Below are 18,886 nucleotides of genomic sequence, written 5' to 3' on the forward strand. Positions count from 1 at the left end.
AAGCTGTTTCACAGTGGCCTTTACCGAGTGTAGAGGTGGCGAACCGGCCGGCTTTTATGCCAGTTTTGTGGCTAAGACATAATCAGAGCACATGCCCTCCCTCCCTTAATCAGGCCAACTTATACGTGCGAAAATGGTTGGATCAATCTCAAAAGTTCCCGCAGTTTTGAAATGTGACTCTTCAAAATGCAGCTCATAGTATGTAATTCAATCTTTACACCACGTGGTTTTGAGGTTTCCTTTAAAAAAAAACACACACACCATCCAACAGGGTCCCCTTTGCATCAGGACTTTCTTCCTGCACAGGGAAGACTTGGAAACACTGTTCATTCAAGGTTTTAGGAAATATGCATTCCTTGTTGCTTATACGAGGTTGGAAGTTTTTGCATGTTCTTGAAATATCTTATACCTAATTGCAAACGAAGAGAAGGAATTTGTTTAGCATTAAGTTAAAGCACAAAAAACACCACTATAAAAATAGGATCTGTCACATTCACATCCAGCTCAGTATTACAATTTTTATTTTATTCAATAAAGGAAATAACCTTGGAAACTATCAATACCAGGATTTTACATGAAAACATTTCAGATTGATTTAGCACGCATTTCCTATGCCTATCAATATGAAAGATACAATTATTTCATTCAAATCTTTGTACAATGGAAACATATTAAACAAATTACAGTGGAAAATGGGCAAACTTGCCAAGGCTGTTATCAAGCGTTTAGTTTTTACTATAATTGCTTGCTATTAATTGACAAAATGGGTTTTGTAGGATTTTATTCAAATCTATGTAATGCAATACAACAATTAGAGAAATACAACTTGAGCAACAGAAAGAAAACCATTTGACATATGTTAATTTCTTTATACATACCAAAGTTAAAATCAGTGCAATCAATACTTCCCATTACCAAAATATTTGAATTGGTACTCTGTTTCTCCGGATGGAGAAGGGGAAAAAAGCCAAACACAATCAATGTAGACTGTTGTAGTGAGTGTATTTTAACTATGGAAATACTCATAAAGAACTGCAAGAATTGTTTCACTAAATTTATTTTTAAAATCATATAACATTTTACAAAAGAGCGCTTACACTTCGCACACTGTATTGAATGGATGTTGGGGTAAGCAGACCATCGGCGCTACTACCCCACTTCAAAAACAAAAATAAGTATAAAGCAGATGGGTTCACAAGTGACAGAAAACATTAGAGCTTACAACCAACATAGAAAAAATAAAAATAAAATCTACTATCTCTGCTGCTGTTTCAAAATACCAATGTTAGTTTTTGCAGGCTGTCCCAGCCCCACCCACCCATATGTGAAGAACTAAAACATTACATCTGGTGACAGCAAAAATTTCACTACACTTCAAATGCAGAACAACTATGAAGCAGAGGAATGTTGGCTTTTTAAACAGAAGCAGATTTAAGAAAAAAAAAAGATGCAGGACTCCTTCAGTTCTTCACTAGTCTTAGAAAAACTTTCCAGAATACTGCTTCACACTATAAAAAAGAAAAAATATCTTGCATTAGAATCCTTCAACATCTGCATACTGCTTCACACTATAAGGAAAAAGAAAAAAAAAGGCATGTATTAGAATGGTTGAACAAACAATTTGAATCAATATTTACAAATACATTTACAAATATAAAATTATATAAAATTATATGTAACATTTATCAACTTATAATTAGTAGCTAATCTACAGGCAAAATTAAAGTTATACATTACAAGATGCTCACTAAATAGTTGGTGTTAAAAGAAAATAAAGCATGTAAAATCTAAAGCTGTTATACATGGCAGAAAAGGAAGCGGTGTGAAATGCTGCATTAACAGCAACAAAAGCTTTCAACTTGTCCTGTAGAGGCATGGACTGTGCCATATGGTAGACTGCGATTTGTTGTCACTTTAGTAATCTAAAAACAACAAAATCACTAGTCTTCCACACAGAACTAGACCAACGTCCAACTGAAATCTTCTATATTTTCTACAGGCTCTATATAAGATTAAAGTAGGCTTTTTGCAGCAGTTTTCACCAGAGAAATGAGAGCTGCTTTGGTTAAGGACACTTCCTGAAAGATTAGTTTTGAGTGCTGCTTCAATGAGTCAGAATGGAAAACAGAAGAGAAAGGCATACTACTAAATTGAGAAGTTAGTATATAGTATGACTGACTTTTTTTCTCTAAATGCTCTTTATAAAAACATACACACAAGCAATACATCTACATGAAATTAGTTAACAACTTAAAGGCAACTTGCCTGTTCTGCAGTAAATACTGTGCATTTTGAATCTGATCCTGTGTGCCTGTAATAGTTATTATTCGATCTTCTGAGCCCTCTAAGGGTTCGTCGATTTTGATTGAAGCTCCCGACTCATGGCGTATCTGTTTAATCCTTTGACCGCCTTTTCCAATGATAGAACCAGCCAGCTGCAAATAAGAGTATATTTTACTGAACTAGTAACTTTAAATCCATAATTAGCATGAAAAAATAAGATAGATGCTGACTGGTATATACAAATGAAAAATCACACGTATTTTTACTTATTCTCTTCCTATTCTCAGCAGAGGTAAATTTGGTACTGGAACCTGAGTAAACATAGCAAACTGTCCTAGAAAATTGCTTTTTGTTTTAAAAAAAACAAGTAAAGAGGAAGTAAATTTTATACTTACGTCTTTGGGTATTGTTACTTGTGTTGTAATGATGGGGCCACCAAGATCTCCGTAAGAACCACGACCCCCTGCATAAGAATAGTCTAATTTAAAAAGTATGCATCTTGCCCTTTAAATGACTAAACTATAAATTTTATTCAATATGAATGCATGAAAGCTTACCATAACCCGATCCACCCTCGAACTAACAAAAAAGGGAGAAAAACAAAAGTCTAAGTTTCCACATAAGTCATTTTAAGCTATATAATTAATGTTAAGAAAATATTTCACAAAATAAAAACTAGAATTGTTGGAAGAATCTTATGTATCTTTAGACCCAAGCTGGCATCTAATGAAAACTTTGATTAAAAAGTATTTAGACTTTATATCAGATATAATCTCAAACTGAAATTGCAGAGGGAGAAATGCTGCAAACCACGATTAACGAAAGCATTAGGATTTGCCTATTTAGAAATATATCCCCATCAAATTCAATGGTAATTATTTTCAGGGAAAAGGATTTCGGATTTCACTTCATTACTATAATGTAATGAAATTTAGCAGCTTTTCCCTAGTACAAGCTATTAGTAAAATTAGCTTTTGATTAATCTGATCTTGTATATCAAAGTACGTTTAAAAGATATTTTTGTTCCCTTTCAGACTGCAGCAAATCACCTAACTCTACAAGGGAGACAGAAAAAGTACCTACCATTTCTGGTGTTTCTATGTCATCACAAGCACTGACATGACACTGCATCATCTTGCCAAGCAGAACACAGCACAAAGAAAGGGGGAGGGGAGGAAATCAGTGAGGATCTTCAAGCAAAATTGTAAGCCAAGTTCTAAATTAATGTATCATTACAAGTGTATGAAAGCTATAGTTTTACTATTAATCATGTCAGATGAATATCGAGTTATCATAGAACTTGAGAGTATAAGAGAGTAAGAAAAACAAAGACACTCTCGAAATACTGGCAATTTAAACATACTCATACACAAAATGTTATTTATTGCTGAGTTACAGACTGAAATACACTATGACAATGTTCATTAATCCAGACTTGCTCCAGTTATACAATAAATACAAAGAATCTTCAGTGAAGAATTTTGGATCCAATAGAGCTTCCCGCTCAAGTGAGGGTCATCTGCAGCCTTAGAAGGACGATAGCAATTCAGGGCTGCAGAGGAAATCAAAGAGGAATCACCTCATTCCTTCTTCTAATGCCAATGAAAGACTACTGAGTCAATTTCTAGATCCAAAATATTTACTTTCTATATGTATTAACTGACTGCCATAATGTAGAATCAAGCACTTCTGGTCAAAATGCTGTTACAATTTGCTGTACAATGAATAAATATACATCTTCTAGTTAGAGATAAAGGGACCAATATACTTTATTTTTGGAGTTAAATTAGTTTAACTTCCAATTTATGATTTTAAAACATATTCATTCAAAAAGCAAAATATTAATTTCAACACCTCAATCATCCATATATTTTCTTGGTGGAACAATTCTACTGTAAAATTTTATGCAGACAGAATAGTTCCAGAAACATGCATATTCTGCTTTATGCTTTAGTACATTGTACAGATTAAACATTTAAAACTTAAAAGTACAATCATTTACTAAATCAGTGGGACTTAGTCCATTATAAACGAATACAGAACTGATAAATCCTTAATCACAATTTGTCTTACTTAAAAAGCAATAGCAAAACTCTTTGAATCATGATAAAAAGCAACAAGGAAAAGCAAGATATTTTTTTAACAATATGCTGTCACATATATGATTGTATTGTAAACAGCACTAACAAGGCAAAAACATTCTCACAATATTCATATGTCTCAGGTAAATTACTATTACATACTCAAGGGAAAAAATCCTAAACATCGAACATTAAGACAATTATGTTATGCATGCATATGATCATATAATACATATAAATGGTTTAAATTGCATTAAGTTATAAATTACACCAAAAGTGTACACTCTCTCTGTATCTATACATAGAGAAAGCAAGTCTTCCCCTTCCCAATTTCTCTTATTTACTTTTCAATTTCATAAAAGTAAAAGTTGGTCCCTAATATGAGAGCTTCTGAAAGTCACTGATTTAATAAAAGGAATCTCACTAACAGAAGAGGAAAAAGGTTATTATTGTTACCTCTCCTTCCTCAGGATGCCCCGTCCTCCCTTTTCAGGAGTAGTGGAGAACTTTGTGATACTTGGAACAGGGACAATTACATTTTTCCTCACTATTCCATGCACAAAAAAAATCTCACTTGAGTTTTGGTCAGGTAATATTGAATTAATTGCTCTAAAAATGGGCAACTGCTAACAATCCAAATAATTTTTCAAGCTCTTAACTTCCTCTTGCTAAGAAAATTTGGGAGAACACCCCCATTCTGTGAATAGGAAATCATATTTGGAATAACAAATTCCAACAATATCCCATATTTTTAACCTAAATGTAATTTTATATTTCTTTTTAATAGTGAGAATTTATAATGTTTTCTCAAACTTGTTAAAACTTTTAAGTTTAAAACTATTTCCTTACATAAATGCTACACTGATTTTAAAAACAAAAATATCATCTGTATTTTGTATAATAACAAAAATATCATCTGTATTTTGAAAATCTTGCTAAATTTAAAGTTAGTCTGACTATCATCTCTGATATTTCTTAAGAAAAATGATACAGTATGCTCACATGGTCAGATTTATTCTATTAAACCAAACTTACCATTCCATCGTAACGATCCCCAGGTCTGCCTCTTCGATCATAAGACATAAGGTCCCTTAGGAGTATAAAATAAGTAATTTAGAATATTTATCTCTGCATTGTATTTTCTCCACTATATCACATTTCAAAATGCAGGGTCTCCAAATAAATAGCAAATTCATTTGATAGTAAGAATGAGGCACATCTACTTTTAATTTAGTAGAACAATATCTGGCCATCAAAGTTGAACTTATTCCTGGTCCATTCTTACTAAAACTTGCACAAACTGCTATTTTGACTGACTTGTAATCTCTTTATCTCCATCCCTAGTTCTGCTGTCCACATACTCAACAGAAATCATCCTTAATGAGAGCTTTAAGAAAGTAAACTTACCCGCCTCTAGGAGGAGGAGGGGGAGGAAGAGGAAGATTGCGAGCTCTGCTGCCACCTCTACCACCACGACCTGGAGGAGGTGGAGGCGGTCCTCTGCGAGGACTCATATCATCATAATCTCTTCGAGGAGGCATGGGGCGACCACGGCCAGGAGGCATTCGATCAAAGCCCCCTCTGCCCCGCATTGGAAATCCCACAGGACGCCCTCGTCTGTCATCAAACATCATGGTAAATCCACCATAGTCATAAGTTTCATCATAAAAATTGGGATCATAAGGCTGTGCACGTCCTTTTATTGGTGACTAATATAAAAAAGAGAAACAAATATATTCAGTCATCTCATTTTAAACCTTTGTAAACTCTGCATTGCTTATTAATATATTACAAAGAAGCAATAAAAGTACCAGATAACATCTATTTTAGAAATGTCTAATCTAAAATCTAATCCTGCTATCAACTAACCAATTTAGCCTTTCTATACATTGCTACATGCCTACTTATTCAATTCTAAATAGACTTTATACAGAGTGAGCTAAACATGCAAATATGTTCTACATTAAATTACCTCTGATATAAGATCCAATATTATTTTGATGCATTCCACAACTCTATCAGGTTTTCCACCAATTAGTACCACCCTATCAGAAGAATGAGGGCAACATTCTTGGAAAAGCTTAATAGTAGTTTGAGTGTTCTGTCAAGAAAATGAAGAAATTTTTAAGCCACTAATTTTATTTATATACCATCTTCACTGCTTTTACAAATAACTCAAGGCAATAAACATATCCAACAAACCCCATTTTCCTCACAAAAGCTTTAATACTTACTTCTTTCTAGTGTATTCCCACAATGTTTAATACTGCTGTTAAAATTCTGATCTTCATTAAACCCACCCTAGAATAGACTTTTACACTACATCTGAATTGAAAAATAAATTTTGCTTGTAATAGATTTAATTCCAATTACCTTCAACCAAATCTTTATTACTAGTCATAATTCTAGACAGCATCTTTTGCAGATGCTGTAACAGCATGGAATAGAAAGTAATGTAACATCCAGAATCTCATATGCTAGCATGGAAAAGAATATATGAGCTGGCAGAACAGTTCACCTACTGAATTGATCAATTCAGAAAGATAATACTAGTGACACATATAAGAACATGAATATTCAGAAATTCTATTGTAGCACATTCCCTTAATGAAAATAAAAAAGCAGTCTCATATCTCCAGGTTTTAAAATCTAAAATAGAGCTACATGTTACAATGCAGTTTTCAGCCACCATTTTGGGTAATGGAAATGAATAATCTGTACCCTGGTCTCCTCAGTGCGAAAGGTCCACTATGTACAATACAGCATCATTAATACTTTTGCAAATTTATTCAGTTGGGCTGCTTGACATAGTACCTAAATATGACCTTTGTGTTCCATTGAATTAATATTTAACTATTTTAATCGGCATAATATTGAGTTATCTTTAGACTACTAAATAAATGAATCATGGCTACATAAACTACTGCCATTACTATATGAGTTGTTTCCATTTGCTAGTGTATAAGCCACACTGGAAAACTACATTCAGAAACTTTAAACAATATAAATTTCCTCTGTAAAATTAGAAATAGATTTATATATAGTGCTACCCAGCACTCTCAGAGACTAAAATAATTGCAGTACTCGGTTAAAATAAAGAATTTTCTCCTTTTCTTTCACTGTAAGGAAAAAGACTATTTCCATATATTATAAAATATTTAGGCTTTTTGGGGTTTAAATTCTATAAGTATAATTAACGCCAAATCTCACATATATTTACAACGTTAGCTTTGAGGTTTATTCTAATAATTTCACATCACATAGCAGACTATTGTGTTTCTGGCACTTACGGAGTCATTTCTGACAATCACCCAAAAACTGCAATGGTGTAAGATGTAGCAGCCTACACATTGATTGTACAAGCCAGTTCAGCAATTGTATACCTACTTTTTGGATACAGCATTTGCTTCCAACAGATGTTAGGAGTAGAATTACATTTTAACCTTTATATCCTCCCAGGGAAAACATCAAATAATGGCAGGACAGCCTCCTCCAAGATGATTCTGAATGACCTATTCATTCTGCTTGGAATTTACTTAATTCAGAAGGTGGGATTCTGAAAGTAATGATTCTCCAATGCTGTTCTTACTCTCTGGAATATTATCTCCACCATTGTTACCTTTAAGAAAATAGTTTCCCCCCAATCTTTGGAGACTTAATTTGAAATCTTATTTAAATAAGTCGGCAGATATGTAACTGGGCTGGTATAGCCACACTGGAAATAAATACGCAAGAAAGAAAGCTGGCTACATCCTGCTTAAAATATAATATTTTAATGGCTTTCAATAACAAGTTTATTACCTCTCGAAGTTCTTTGATTTTAGCTCCCTTGACACCAATAATTCCTCCAGCCAAACTCTGGTGAATCAACAGTCTCAATTCACAGTCAAAGTCGCTTCCTTTGTAATGCTGGTACTGTTATAGGATGTAAAAAATTAATGTAAACAAGACAATCATGTGAACATTAATTAGTATTTTTTTAATTTTTTTTTATATATGTTGAATTAGAACAGTGCCGCTACATGCGATTGTCTTCTGTTCTATTTTCTAGAACTTTCCACCTACTAGGTCTAGATTTAGGATTTTTAATTAAATATGTTGTGATCTGAAGGAACCCATTCTAGTTATTTGCAGTTAACATATTCAAATAAAATTATATTTCAAACTATTGTGATGCTTTGGAAGACTGATGTTTTAAAGCAAATAATCCCGCTGAGGGCTTTACATTAATAGATTTTTCCATACAGATGTTTTTATTTTTTATTTTACATCAAATGATCATATATATTAGAAGACCAAGTAACCCTTACTTATTAGTATGTGATTAGACAATAACCTTTATAGTGTCTGAAATGTTAAAATAAGATACGCTTTTGCTAATGGGGGTGGGTAGAAAATGTCTACTACGAGGTCTTGGAAAATGGCTGTCAATCAGTTCAAGAATATTATGGTCTTACTCAGCAGACAAGAACTTCCTAGTTCCTGTAATTCCAATATACAATTCTTTTATATGCGCCACCACCTTTATACATGCTTTCTCATGTTAACTGATACAATTCATTGTCAAAACAAGTGCATCCAGATCCAAAGATTCTGTTATGTAAAATAAAATAGATGAATACTCACCTCCTCCAATGTTGGAATAATTTTCTTCAGAATTTCTCCAATTGTTTCAATATCTGCACTTATACTCAGTATACTGTTAAATCATACCAAGGTGTTACAAAAAGAGGGGAGGGGGAAATGAAGTAAGTTGTATATTCATATATATGCAGATTTAAATCAACTCATAGAACAGAACCTAGTTAATATTCCCCACTTAATTCTGTTTACTGAAGACAGAACATGCACCTTTGTTTATGCCCAATATTAAATGGTATAAGTTTAAAATAAGGTTTGGGAGATAGCGAATGAGTTTCTTGGAAGGAGTCAGATTAAGTGGACAAGATACTGATGAAGAATTGAAAGCAGGAGTGAATATTCATGTTCCCCGCCACCATTAATTTAGGTCACCCTCGCTATTACATCGTTAAACTGGCACACCTTCTCATAAGGAACGTGAATATGCAAGGTGAACACTGTATTTGGAATAGGATTATGAGACCAGTTAAAAATTAGATTACTAATGGGCTCTGCAAGAAAAGAAATACAAACTCAAGACAAAAAGACAACACAAATGAGAAGTGAAGGAGAGTGAACCAGGAGTTAGCATTTCATCAGAAAAATTATGAACAGGCAATGCTGAGGGAGCAAGGTGGGCCACAAAGACAGAGCAGAGCGAGAGACTATTTTGAAACAATCTGATTTACAATGCAGAAAATATACAATTGAAGCTGGGCTCCTTCCATTGAAATAAAATAAGTGGTTTGTTGGGTGGGCAACTCACGTAAAAGTTCAGTGACAAAAAGACTTAATGGGGAAAATAAGACAGAAAACTTAAAAACAATACACCGTCTACGGGGATACTATTTAATTATATAAAAGGCAGGTAATAATATACATTTCTCTCTTTCTAATCAGGCAGTGAGGCATAAACTGTTGGGACATACCGCTCGGGGCCACTGCTGTCTGGGACTGAAACACTGGCATTGTACTGCATTGGTCATTGGCGTTCGTGGATGTTGGCAATGGGCATGGGCATTCAATCAGAAGTTGTCAAGTAAGGCACCCGTTTGGCAACGAGCACATTTTTGGGCATAGCCAACCAGGGTTTTCACATGGGCGTTCAGGGGCGGATGGGCCAACGTCATGGTGGGCAACGCAGGGGCAAGTCGATCCAGTACATGGGCAACGGAGAGATATATGGCCAAAAAAACAAGGAGAGGGAAGAGGGGGAAAAGCAATAAATTTTAATTTAATACAAACTATACTCATTACAAGCTTAAGTTGTTCTGAAGACTTAATTAACACAATAACGGATAGCTACATTGACTGTGGCTTAACAGTTATGGACCGTAATAATGAGTTACTTGGCCTAAACTACTTTGAACGTTAAAAGTTGCAGTAGCAGGCTGGCTCATGAGGGTAGACACAAGATCTGTAGAGATTCAGTTTACTGAAATCCTGGGAAATAGGGAAAGCCACTACTAATCCAGGAATTAGGTGTATGAAATCCGGATTTAGGCATGTGAAATTTTAAGTACACTAACTTCAGAAAGGTCAGTTAATTTACAAGTGATTACTACCCAGTCCTTGCTTATACCTCAGATATAGTAACTAAAGGTTGACAGTTATAACATTCTACAAGTTTATTTTACAATATAATGAAAATATCAAACACAATGTGAAACAATGTAGTGCCAAATAATTCATTAAATATGAATATTACTATATTGAAAAAGTTGATTATGCACAATAAAGATATTGCTTTTTACAAAGTTTGGTGCTAAACTATAAAACTTAGATAATGCTAAACGTGTCTATTCACAAGAGTCAACCCACTAAAAATGTGTAAATATATTTAAAGTTACATTCATGAAAAATTTCTTCCAGATGAGAATGTAGCTACTATGCTGTTTCTATATATAAAATATTCATATGAATCTTTCTCTATTAGAGAAATAAGCTTGGTGCACAAAAAGCATTGTATACCTAAGTAAAGAATAGTAGTCTATAATGTCTTCCAAAGACAACTATTGTTAACAAATTTTTAAGTATAAAAAAAATAAATATGCTACCACTCTTTGTAAAGTTACTGTAAAATAAAGGATAGGAATCTCATCATATTACTTTATGTCTTAATTCTAAGAATGAATTGTGAGACTTGAATTTAAAGATGATTATAAATGGCTTAAACTAGCCTATTACTTAAATTACATATTACTAAAAATATATTCTTAATGCTATTTTGCAAAATAATAAGAGTTTAGTTTGTAAATACTCACGTCTGTACGAAGTGCTTTAATATTTTTGCCACCTTTGCCAATTACTGCTCCAGCATTCTAAAAAGAAATTATGAAGTAGTTTAGATTAAGGTTTCCTTAAAAGCATCAATAAAGAATAAATGGGGGGAGGGGGGAAATAGGGAGTCAAAGTAGTCAGTAAACTAGGAAATAAACGTACTTTACTCTGAAGCAGAATGCGCAGTTCCACCATCTCATCAGTGTTCCTTGATCTTTTGAAGGCCTGTTCCTCTTCTATATCCTCAGCTGGTCGTTTGCCTAACATTTAAGAGAATAGATGATTTACAAAAAAAATTAATGGCTTCTTGAAGCATGGAAGTAAGTACGTGTATCTTTATTTCATGCATCAATAATTAACTTATCATCATATACTTTACTACCATTGCCAAAAGAGCATTGACAAAGCCCCCTAGGATTGGGGAAGATAAATATTTCAAATGAATAAGTAAACTTTTTCGGATTTTAAATTTTAACCAAAATTATAAAAATGAGGATGTAATAGTCTGAAATCTCAAGCAAGATTTTGTGAATGTGTTACAAAAAGAAAAATCGATAGCAAAACAAATTTACACTAATCCCTGACACTCATCTGGAATACAGGGAGCATGTTTCAAATTTCAGTAACTGTTAGGGGGCTCATAATGAATCCTAGTATATAATTAGTACTGTAAATTTACTATTTTATCATTTATAAACTTACCATTTGTTTCTGTGTTAGTAAAGGTCTCCTCTTGCTGTTCAGTCTCCATTGTTTTCAAACTTGAAGACAAAATCGATTAAATATAAATATATCGAAGTGCTCAAACAGAATCCTCAGCTTTTAGAGACATGACAAAGGTTAACAACGGGTTGCCAGCACTTACCAGTATTATATATCTTTGCCAAGTAAATCTTCTGGGCGGGATCAACAATCACGTAGCCTATGAAAAGCAGCATACATGAAGGGATGATCTTGTTAATTTACAGGGGAGTGCATGTATCAAGTCAGTCTTGACTCCTGGCAACTACAAGGATTTTCATAAGTTATTTCTCACTGCATTTTTTTTAGAGCTGAGGGAAAGTGACTACTTTAAACTCACTCTGCTGACCTCCATCCCTAAAGTAGGTCAAAACTCAGTTTTCCTGGCTTCTGTTCCAGCATCTTAATCACTAAACTGAACTGGCTCTCAATTTACAGGTTAGGCTGCAAGAATTAACATAAAAAGTGGATCAATAAATATATTTTAGAAAATATATTGCTAGTTTATTCCTTTGACTAACATTTATTCCTTTGACTAACTTTATAGACCATACTATATTTTAGTTGGCACAAGTTAATTTTAATTTCAATCTGAAAACACAAATAATTGTTAAGAAAAATATCACATTCTACTTCCTTTTTGTTACCCCTGCTTTGATAGCTAAAATGTATTTCTATATACGAATAATTTTTTTAACAAGAAAACTATTACATTGGATCATGTCATCAAACTAAATGCAAGCATATGTAATTTTATATACGTTTTTATATAACCTCTATATTAATTTTTTTTATTAAATTGTCCTTTAGCTCATCTTGGAAGAACAATGCAATCTCAATCCAGAATTTTAAAATAAGAGGATCTGAACTTTTTTTACATGAACTTGCAATTAATGTACAATTAGGACACAAAATGTCCCAACATTGAAATAAGAGAAATCAACCGATAATTTTAAAATTACAATGAGTCTGATATTGCTACAAAGTACCATATTTATTCACGTTTACTACAACAACCTCATTACAACTGGTAAAACATATGCCCATTGCACACAAAGGATTTTGGTTATTTGTTTGGAAAAGACTATTTACAGGCCTTTTAGTAATCGACAGGACCATCAGCTACATTAGAGAGGACGCGTCAAGCGTGATTTAAACCTAAGCCCTGGTTGTAGGCGAAGAAAAGCAAGCAAGGGCTATACAAGCAACGCTCTATTCAAAACCGATCTTCAGTTCTCTCGCTCTCAATCACGCGAGTTGCGAGCAGCGTGGCCAACAGGAACTAGCGGCTCGTTTCTGGCTCCGACAAGGCGGGCCCGATTTTAACCATCTGATCCCTACTACTACAATACAAAAAGGTGAGAAACCTCGCCGCGACCAGAAACCGTGCAAGCTCGGATGAATTGCCAACTAAAAATGGCGGCTTTAAACGCCAGCTTGAGCAGTTAATGGCGATCACGAGCCGCTAAAGGAGGAGTCCCGAGCGGAGGAAGCTCCGCCACGCGGCAGCTCCAGAAGCCCCGGGATTCAAGGAAACACACAAAAGATGTCCGGAACGCTCTTTTGCCCGTTTTGGTCGTCCCCCCCCTTTCCCAGAGAAGGCGAAGCGGGCGCTGTGGCCTACCGAAGTCCATCCCCAATCGACGGGGCCACCAAAAGATGGGAACGCCTCGCGCTCCCTTCTCCTCCTCGCCCCTCCCAGCTACAACCAGCCGCCATGATTCCTGCAGCAGGAGGCACTGGGGACTACCGGGCTTGAAGCCCGTCTCCTTCCTTGCCAGCCCATGCGGCACTCGCGCTCGACGGTTGGGAGGGTTCAAGGATAGCCGCAGGCCGAAAAATGCCTCTCGCGCCGCGGTGCGGTAACACCGGCCCACCCCTCAAACCGAAGACATTTTAAACACGTACCGGTTTAATTTCGTAGGCCTAAGTATTGCGGACACTACATACAGTCCCCACCAACAAAAAGGTGGAAGGGCGTTAACGGTCAGTCCAGTAGCCTCACCCGGTTTACTTCACCAAGGCAGCAGACTTAAACGCCGCAGAAAACCGCTTCCCGACTACGATATAAGCTCCAAAAAAAAAAAAAATCAAGAGCGCGCGCACTCACCCGCGCTACTGTCGCTCCTATTCGCTCGCCCGCTGCACTCCTGACTCCTTATTGGCTGTCACAGGTGTCGTTCTTTACCTGGGGAACATTACTTAGCATCACTCCCGCCCTCCGTGGCAACCGTCGCGCGCGCCGCTACCGCTAATTCTGCTTCAGGCCGTTAAAGCGGCCGACGCTGTAACGTAAACCAGTACATAAACCTCTCTTATCTATGTCGCTCCTTCTACCCATCGTTCTGTGGCCTTTCGCCAATGTTTAGAGAGTGAGTACTTACTGTGGGGGGAGGGGGGATAAGAACGTTTTTAAAAAAACCCGATCCCGACCGCTTTACAGGCGTTTGCTGCTGCTTCAAGGAGAGCGAAATTGACCCTAACCAGCGCGCGCGAGGGGAAAAACAAAATGGCGTCGGCGAAAACTCCGCCTCGTCTTCACAGTCGATAATGGACGGGGGGAAGGGGGGGAGGAATTCTCGCGAGAGCTTGAGGAAGTTTGGTTCTCGGTCCGCTTTGGCGCTTAAAACAAAAGGAGGAGGGAAAAGGTGCGGGGAGAGGGGCGGTTGGACGTCGGTGCTGAAGGGCCCAAGGGGAGCCGCGTGCTTCTCGCCTCGTGGGGCCTGGGCCTAAGGGTTCATATGGGCGCGTTCTTCTCGCAGAAGTGGTAAGAGGAGAGAGTCTTCGGGGCTCTCGCCAAAAACACTGAAATGGAACAGCCTTGAGGGGAGGGGAATCAGCAAGGAGCCCGAAAACAGCATCCTGTTTACCTGTAGCTAAAATGGTATTGATTTGCACACTTTTAATTGGACAGTCGGACAGTTTAGACCCAAATCTGATTTTTAGACGATATCCTATTACATTCAGTGAATATAGAATAGAATAGAATTCTTTATTGGCCAAGTGTGATTGGACACACAAGTAATTTGTTTCTGGTGCATATGCTCTCAGTGTACATAAACAAAAAGATACATTTGTCATGAAGTACAACCCTTAGTGATTCTCATGGGGTCAAATAAGCAATCAGGAAACAATACTAATAAAAATCTTAAGGATACAAGCAACAAGTTACAATCATAAGTGGGAGGAGATGGGTGATAGAAATGATGAGATAAAACTAGTAGTAATAGTAGTGCAGACTTAGTAAATAGTTTGTCAGTGGTGAGGGAATTATAATAATACAGTAATTTGTTTAGCAGAGTGATGGCCTTTGGGAAAAAACCCTGTTCTTGCGTCCAGTTGTCTTGGTGTGCAGTGCTCTATAGAAACGTTTTGAGGTTGCCTAGTGTTTACTGCGGGTTTCTATGCAGGTTTTCTTCAAAGCAAGCTGCCTCATAAATGAGTTTCTTAATGGGACAGCGTTCTGTTGCTTTTCTTCATAAGAAATAATCTGCCATGCTCTTAAATTTAAGTGAATCAATGATATGAGATTCAGAATAAGGTATTATGAAATTTATGCACCAAAAACACCTGCCAACATCCCTCCCCAAAGATTTATGTAATGTCATTTTTTAAAAAAATAAATAAACTTTTTTTCTTTTTTACCTTAGAGGAAAATGACCTCATCAGGTGTTGCACTAAGAGTGGAAACTTGGCTCTTATCTACCTGGCATGTGAAAGTGCCAACTCGATGGCTAGAAGCTTGTATTGACTGGATTGAAAAAGAACATCATGGAAGCAATTTGGCTCAGGCTGCTATTAACAAGAAAGTTTTTGAGCAGTGGCTTCTTACAGATCTCCGAGATCTTGAATACCCTGTTCTGCCTGAATTCATTTTAAACGATCCAAAAGGAGAATTGAATGGCTTTTATTCAGTGCAAATTGATTCTGTTGTTAATGTGAGTCAGCCTGCTTATTCTCAGTTGCAAAAAATAAGAGGAAAAAACACTGTAAATGAGGAAGTAACTGCTTATACACAGAGAACCTTGAGATCGTGGGAGGAAAATCCTACTCGAATGCTTCTACTACAAATGACTGATGGTATACATCATATCCAAGGTATGGAATATCAACCTATTCCTCAACTCCATAGTGGTCTACCTCCAGGTACTAAGGTTATGATACAAGGGAAGATTGCATTTCGTTTAGGTGTTCTTTTGCTTAAACCAGAAAATGTGAAATTATTGGGAGGTGAAGTTGATAGTCTTCTAGAGACATTTGCTTTGGAGAGAGTGCTTTCCCGATTAATTGGAGAAGAAGATTGCAGTCCTAACATTGTCAGGTCTGATAATAGTGAAAATGAAATTGCAAGGCCCAATGATGAATTAGAGCTTTCTGATGAAGAACTTTTGGCAACTCTTGAAGAAAATGATGAAATAAGGATAAACGAAGCTACTCCTGAAAGTGGGTACTGTACAAGAGGTACCAGTTTAAATTCTACTGTGCTTCCTCTTCCTCAGAGCTATGGGAACTACTCACAACAAAGATCTGCAGAGTTAATTTCAAGAAATGAAGAACCACAAACTGTTTCAATTCTAGAAAATATGGAAGGTGATTTTGATGGATTTTCAATGGATGATGACTTATTTTTAGTAGAAGAGATCCAGCAAGAACAGATACATGTTCTGAACACTAAATCTAGTATAAATAATGAAGCTGTCGAAGAAAAAAAATCTAGTGAAAGAGCAATGTATAATACATTTGAAGAAAGCATTGCGGTTTTTACTACAAATCATAAAAGACAATACACCCAGAATTTAGATGGCAGTAAAAAAATCTCTAAAACTTCTAATGATGGAGTAATAGACATCAATGCAGAATTCAGATTGTGTTCTGCGCAGGGAGAGATGATAAAAGTAAAGAATAAATGTCACAAAGTTGATTTGGATACAGCTCCTTTTACATATTTATCTGTTCTGTTAAGTACCAAGTGCAGAGATAATACTACAGTGAAAATCAAAGCATTTATAGTGACTCTTACAGGAAATCTCACAAGCAGCAATGGTTTCTGGAGTGTAACTGCAAAAATATCTGATGGCACAGCTTATCTAGAAGTTGAATTTGCTGATGAGATTCTTACAAGCTTAATTGGCTTTTCTGTGCCTGAAATGAAGCAACTGAGGAAGGATCCTGTCCTGTGCACAAAGCTTAAGGAGGGATTACAGAAATGCCAAACAGAACTCATAGACCTCTGTTGCTTGATGACTATTGAATTTAATGTTTGCCAGACAAAAGGAACAGTAATAGTTTTGCAAGATATTAATATAAATGATTTGAATCACTTAAAAAGACGCTTATATATTTAACATTTAGCAATAAATTATAATCTGAATAAAAATCTGTTTTAGACTAGGTGTTGATTATGGTATTACTGTTTGAATTCAGGTTCAGTTGGAGAATGGAGAAATATTTTCATGATAGTGCATATTTTCTTTAATTCACTCAAAATATGTATTTGTTTTAGCAATGATTAATGTATTTTAACTATTTCCTCAAAATAACATTTTGAAAACGTGAGAAGAATAAAATTAAGAACTTATTCCTAAAAGTTTATCATCCTTTGCACTCTTACAGTGAGTAAAATGAAGTATACGTATTTGGAATGAACAAGTCAGTCTTCTGTTTGGGATTTTTTACAATATTGACATGGCATTCAGTGCATTTTGAAAAACTTGGAAGTAATTGACATTGTTAATTAAAATATTGCCTCAATTTTTCAAGTTTTGTAATTTGATAGCTCAGTCACTTGTGTACAGTATTTACATTGTATATAGATATTCATAGAAATCTTTAGAAATAAAGTTATTCAAAGTAGTATGGATGTGATTTATGAATAAATCAGAGTGAAGCCATTTTAACCTGTTATCTGACAGGATATCTCTAACAAAGAATATGATAAATGAGCCAGCTGCAGGGTCAGTAGAGAGGGTTAGAATAATTAGATACGATGAGAGCCGGGTTGAGCATTTAATGAAGAAAACAAAGATAATGAAGAGATGTTTTTGGATTTGATTTGTTACTTTAGTATAAAATACTGTATTTCTATTATCCTTTTTGGAAGCTTTATGAAAAGGAGATTGTTTTTCTAGCAATTTGCTATCTAACATAATAAATTATTTCCACTTTAAAATGAGTGTAGACTTGATTTTACAATACTGTATTATTAGCTTTTTTTTAAAAAAATGATATCACTTATTTTCTCCTTACGTTAATATACTATTTGATAGTTGTATCTTGAGTAAGAACATTAATAGGGAGTTACGATAAAAGCTATTCCTCAGTAGTGTCATGCATTCTTTTCCATTTTTATTCAAGGTAGTTCTCACATAGCAGTACAATAGGATTTCAATTTAAATGGGATAAAACTGCAGTTATGATTAGAATTGGGGATGGGGGTAAATAGAGACCAGATACCCATTGTCTAGAATATTATCTTTTCTATGGGTTGGAGTTATGTTTAGTCAAGATTAAGGAAAACAGTGTTCGATGTTATAAACGGTATCTATTTTTTATAACCCGATGCCATTGAAATGCATTGGCACCACAACTTCCTGGTGGTTGTAGTTCTAACCCATTTGGAACCTGCCTGATTGGGAAATGTGGCATAATTAACTTTTTGGTTGCCTATAGTCATTCCATATTAATCCCAATGCTTTTTAATTATTTTTCAGATATAACAAAATGTTTTAAATCTAGCAGACTAATGGGAAAGGAAAAATGACAAGTAGCTACACTATAAAGGTTGCACAATGGGGTTTCGAATTGAGAAACTTTCCATTAATGTTTTTTTTTCAGTATAGACATCAAATTTTAGAAGGACGTCCAATTACATAGTGGGGGCT

At 35.5% G+C, this 18,886-nt stretch overlaps 2 protein-coding genes across 13 annotated transcripts; one reads left to right on the forward strand and one right to left on the reverse strand.

Moving 5' to 3' along the window:
* Nucleotides 1-498: 498 nt before the first annotated feature.
* HNRNPK (heterogeneous nuclear ribonucleoprotein K) lies at nt 499-14,551 on the reverse strand. 10 transcript variants are annotated; one of them, XM_070742748.1, is made up of 17 exons: nt 14,390-14,515; nt 14,116-14,193; nt 12,130-12,186; nt 11,967-12,025; nt 11,427-11,524; nt 11,249-11,305; nt 9,914-9,957; nt 8,991-9,063; nt 8,166-8,279; nt 6,337-6,465; nt 5,772-6,073; nt 5,400-5,454; nt 3,367-3,417; nt 2,841-2,862; nt 2,679-2,761; nt 2,266-2,435; nt 499-1,568 (listed from the first exon to the last, which is right to left on the reverse strand). In XM_070742748.1, exons 4-17 carry the CDS (start codon nt 12,013-12,015, stop codon nt 1,535-1,537), a joined length of 1,281 nt encoding a protein of 426 aa, XP_070598849.1. In that variant the 5' UTR covers nt 12,016-12,025; nt 12,130-12,186; nt 14,116-14,193; nt 14,390-14,515; the 3' UTR covers nt 499-1,534. The 10 variants fall into 10 exon arrangements, with proteins under 10 accessions (XP_070598849.1, XP_070598848.1, XP_070598854.1 ...); XM_070742747.1 differs by lacking the exon at nt 14,116-14,193 and having other exon boundaries at nt 14,390-14,551; XM_070742753.1 differs by lacking the exon at nt 14,116-14,193 and having other exon boundaries at nt 499-1,508.
* On the forward strand, nt 13,982-18,174 carry RMI1 (RecQ mediated genome instability 1). Of its 3 annotated transcripts, none has more exons than XM_070742745.1 (2): nt 13,982-14,377; nt 15,656-18,174. In XM_070742745.1, exon 2 carries the CDS (start codon nt 15,662-15,664, stop codon nt 17,348-17,350), a length of 1,689 nt encoding a protein of 562 aa, XP_070598846.1. In that variant the 5' UTR covers nt 13,982-14,377; nt 15,656-15,661; the 3' UTR covers nt 17,351-18,174. The 3 variants fall into 3 exon arrangements, with proteins under 3 accessions (XP_070598846.1, XP_070598845.1, XP_070598844.1); XM_070742744.1 differs by lacking the exon at nt 13,982-14,377 and adding an exon at nt 14,597-14,772; XM_070742743.1 differs by lacking the exon at nt 13,982-14,377 and adding an exon at nt 14,658-14,889.
* The last annotated feature ends 712 nt before the right edge of the window (nt 18,175-18,886 follow it).

The sequence above is a fragment of the Erythrolamprus reginae genome, chromosome 2 (genome assembly GCF_031021105.1).
Source record: "Erythrolamprus reginae isolate rEryReg1 chromosome 2, rEryReg1.hap1, whole genome shotgun sequence".
Taxonomy (NCBI): Eukaryota; Metazoa; Chordata; class Lepidosauria; order Squamata; family Dipsadidae; genus Erythrolamprus; species Erythrolamprus reginae.

Coding starts and splice junctions, on each gene's coding strand:
- HNRNPK (XM_070742747.1), bottom strand. CDS start 12,015: ATGGAGACTGAACAGCAAGAGGAGACCTTTACTAACACAGAAACAAAT. Junction 11,306..11,426: donor GCATTCTGCTTCAGAGTAAA/GTACGTTTATTT, acceptor ATTTCTTTTTAG/AATGCTGGAGCAGTAATTGG. Junction 5,455..5,771: donor CCTCCTCCTCCTAGAGGCGG/GTAAGTTTACTT, acceptor TATACTCCTAAG/GGACCTTATGTCTTATGATC.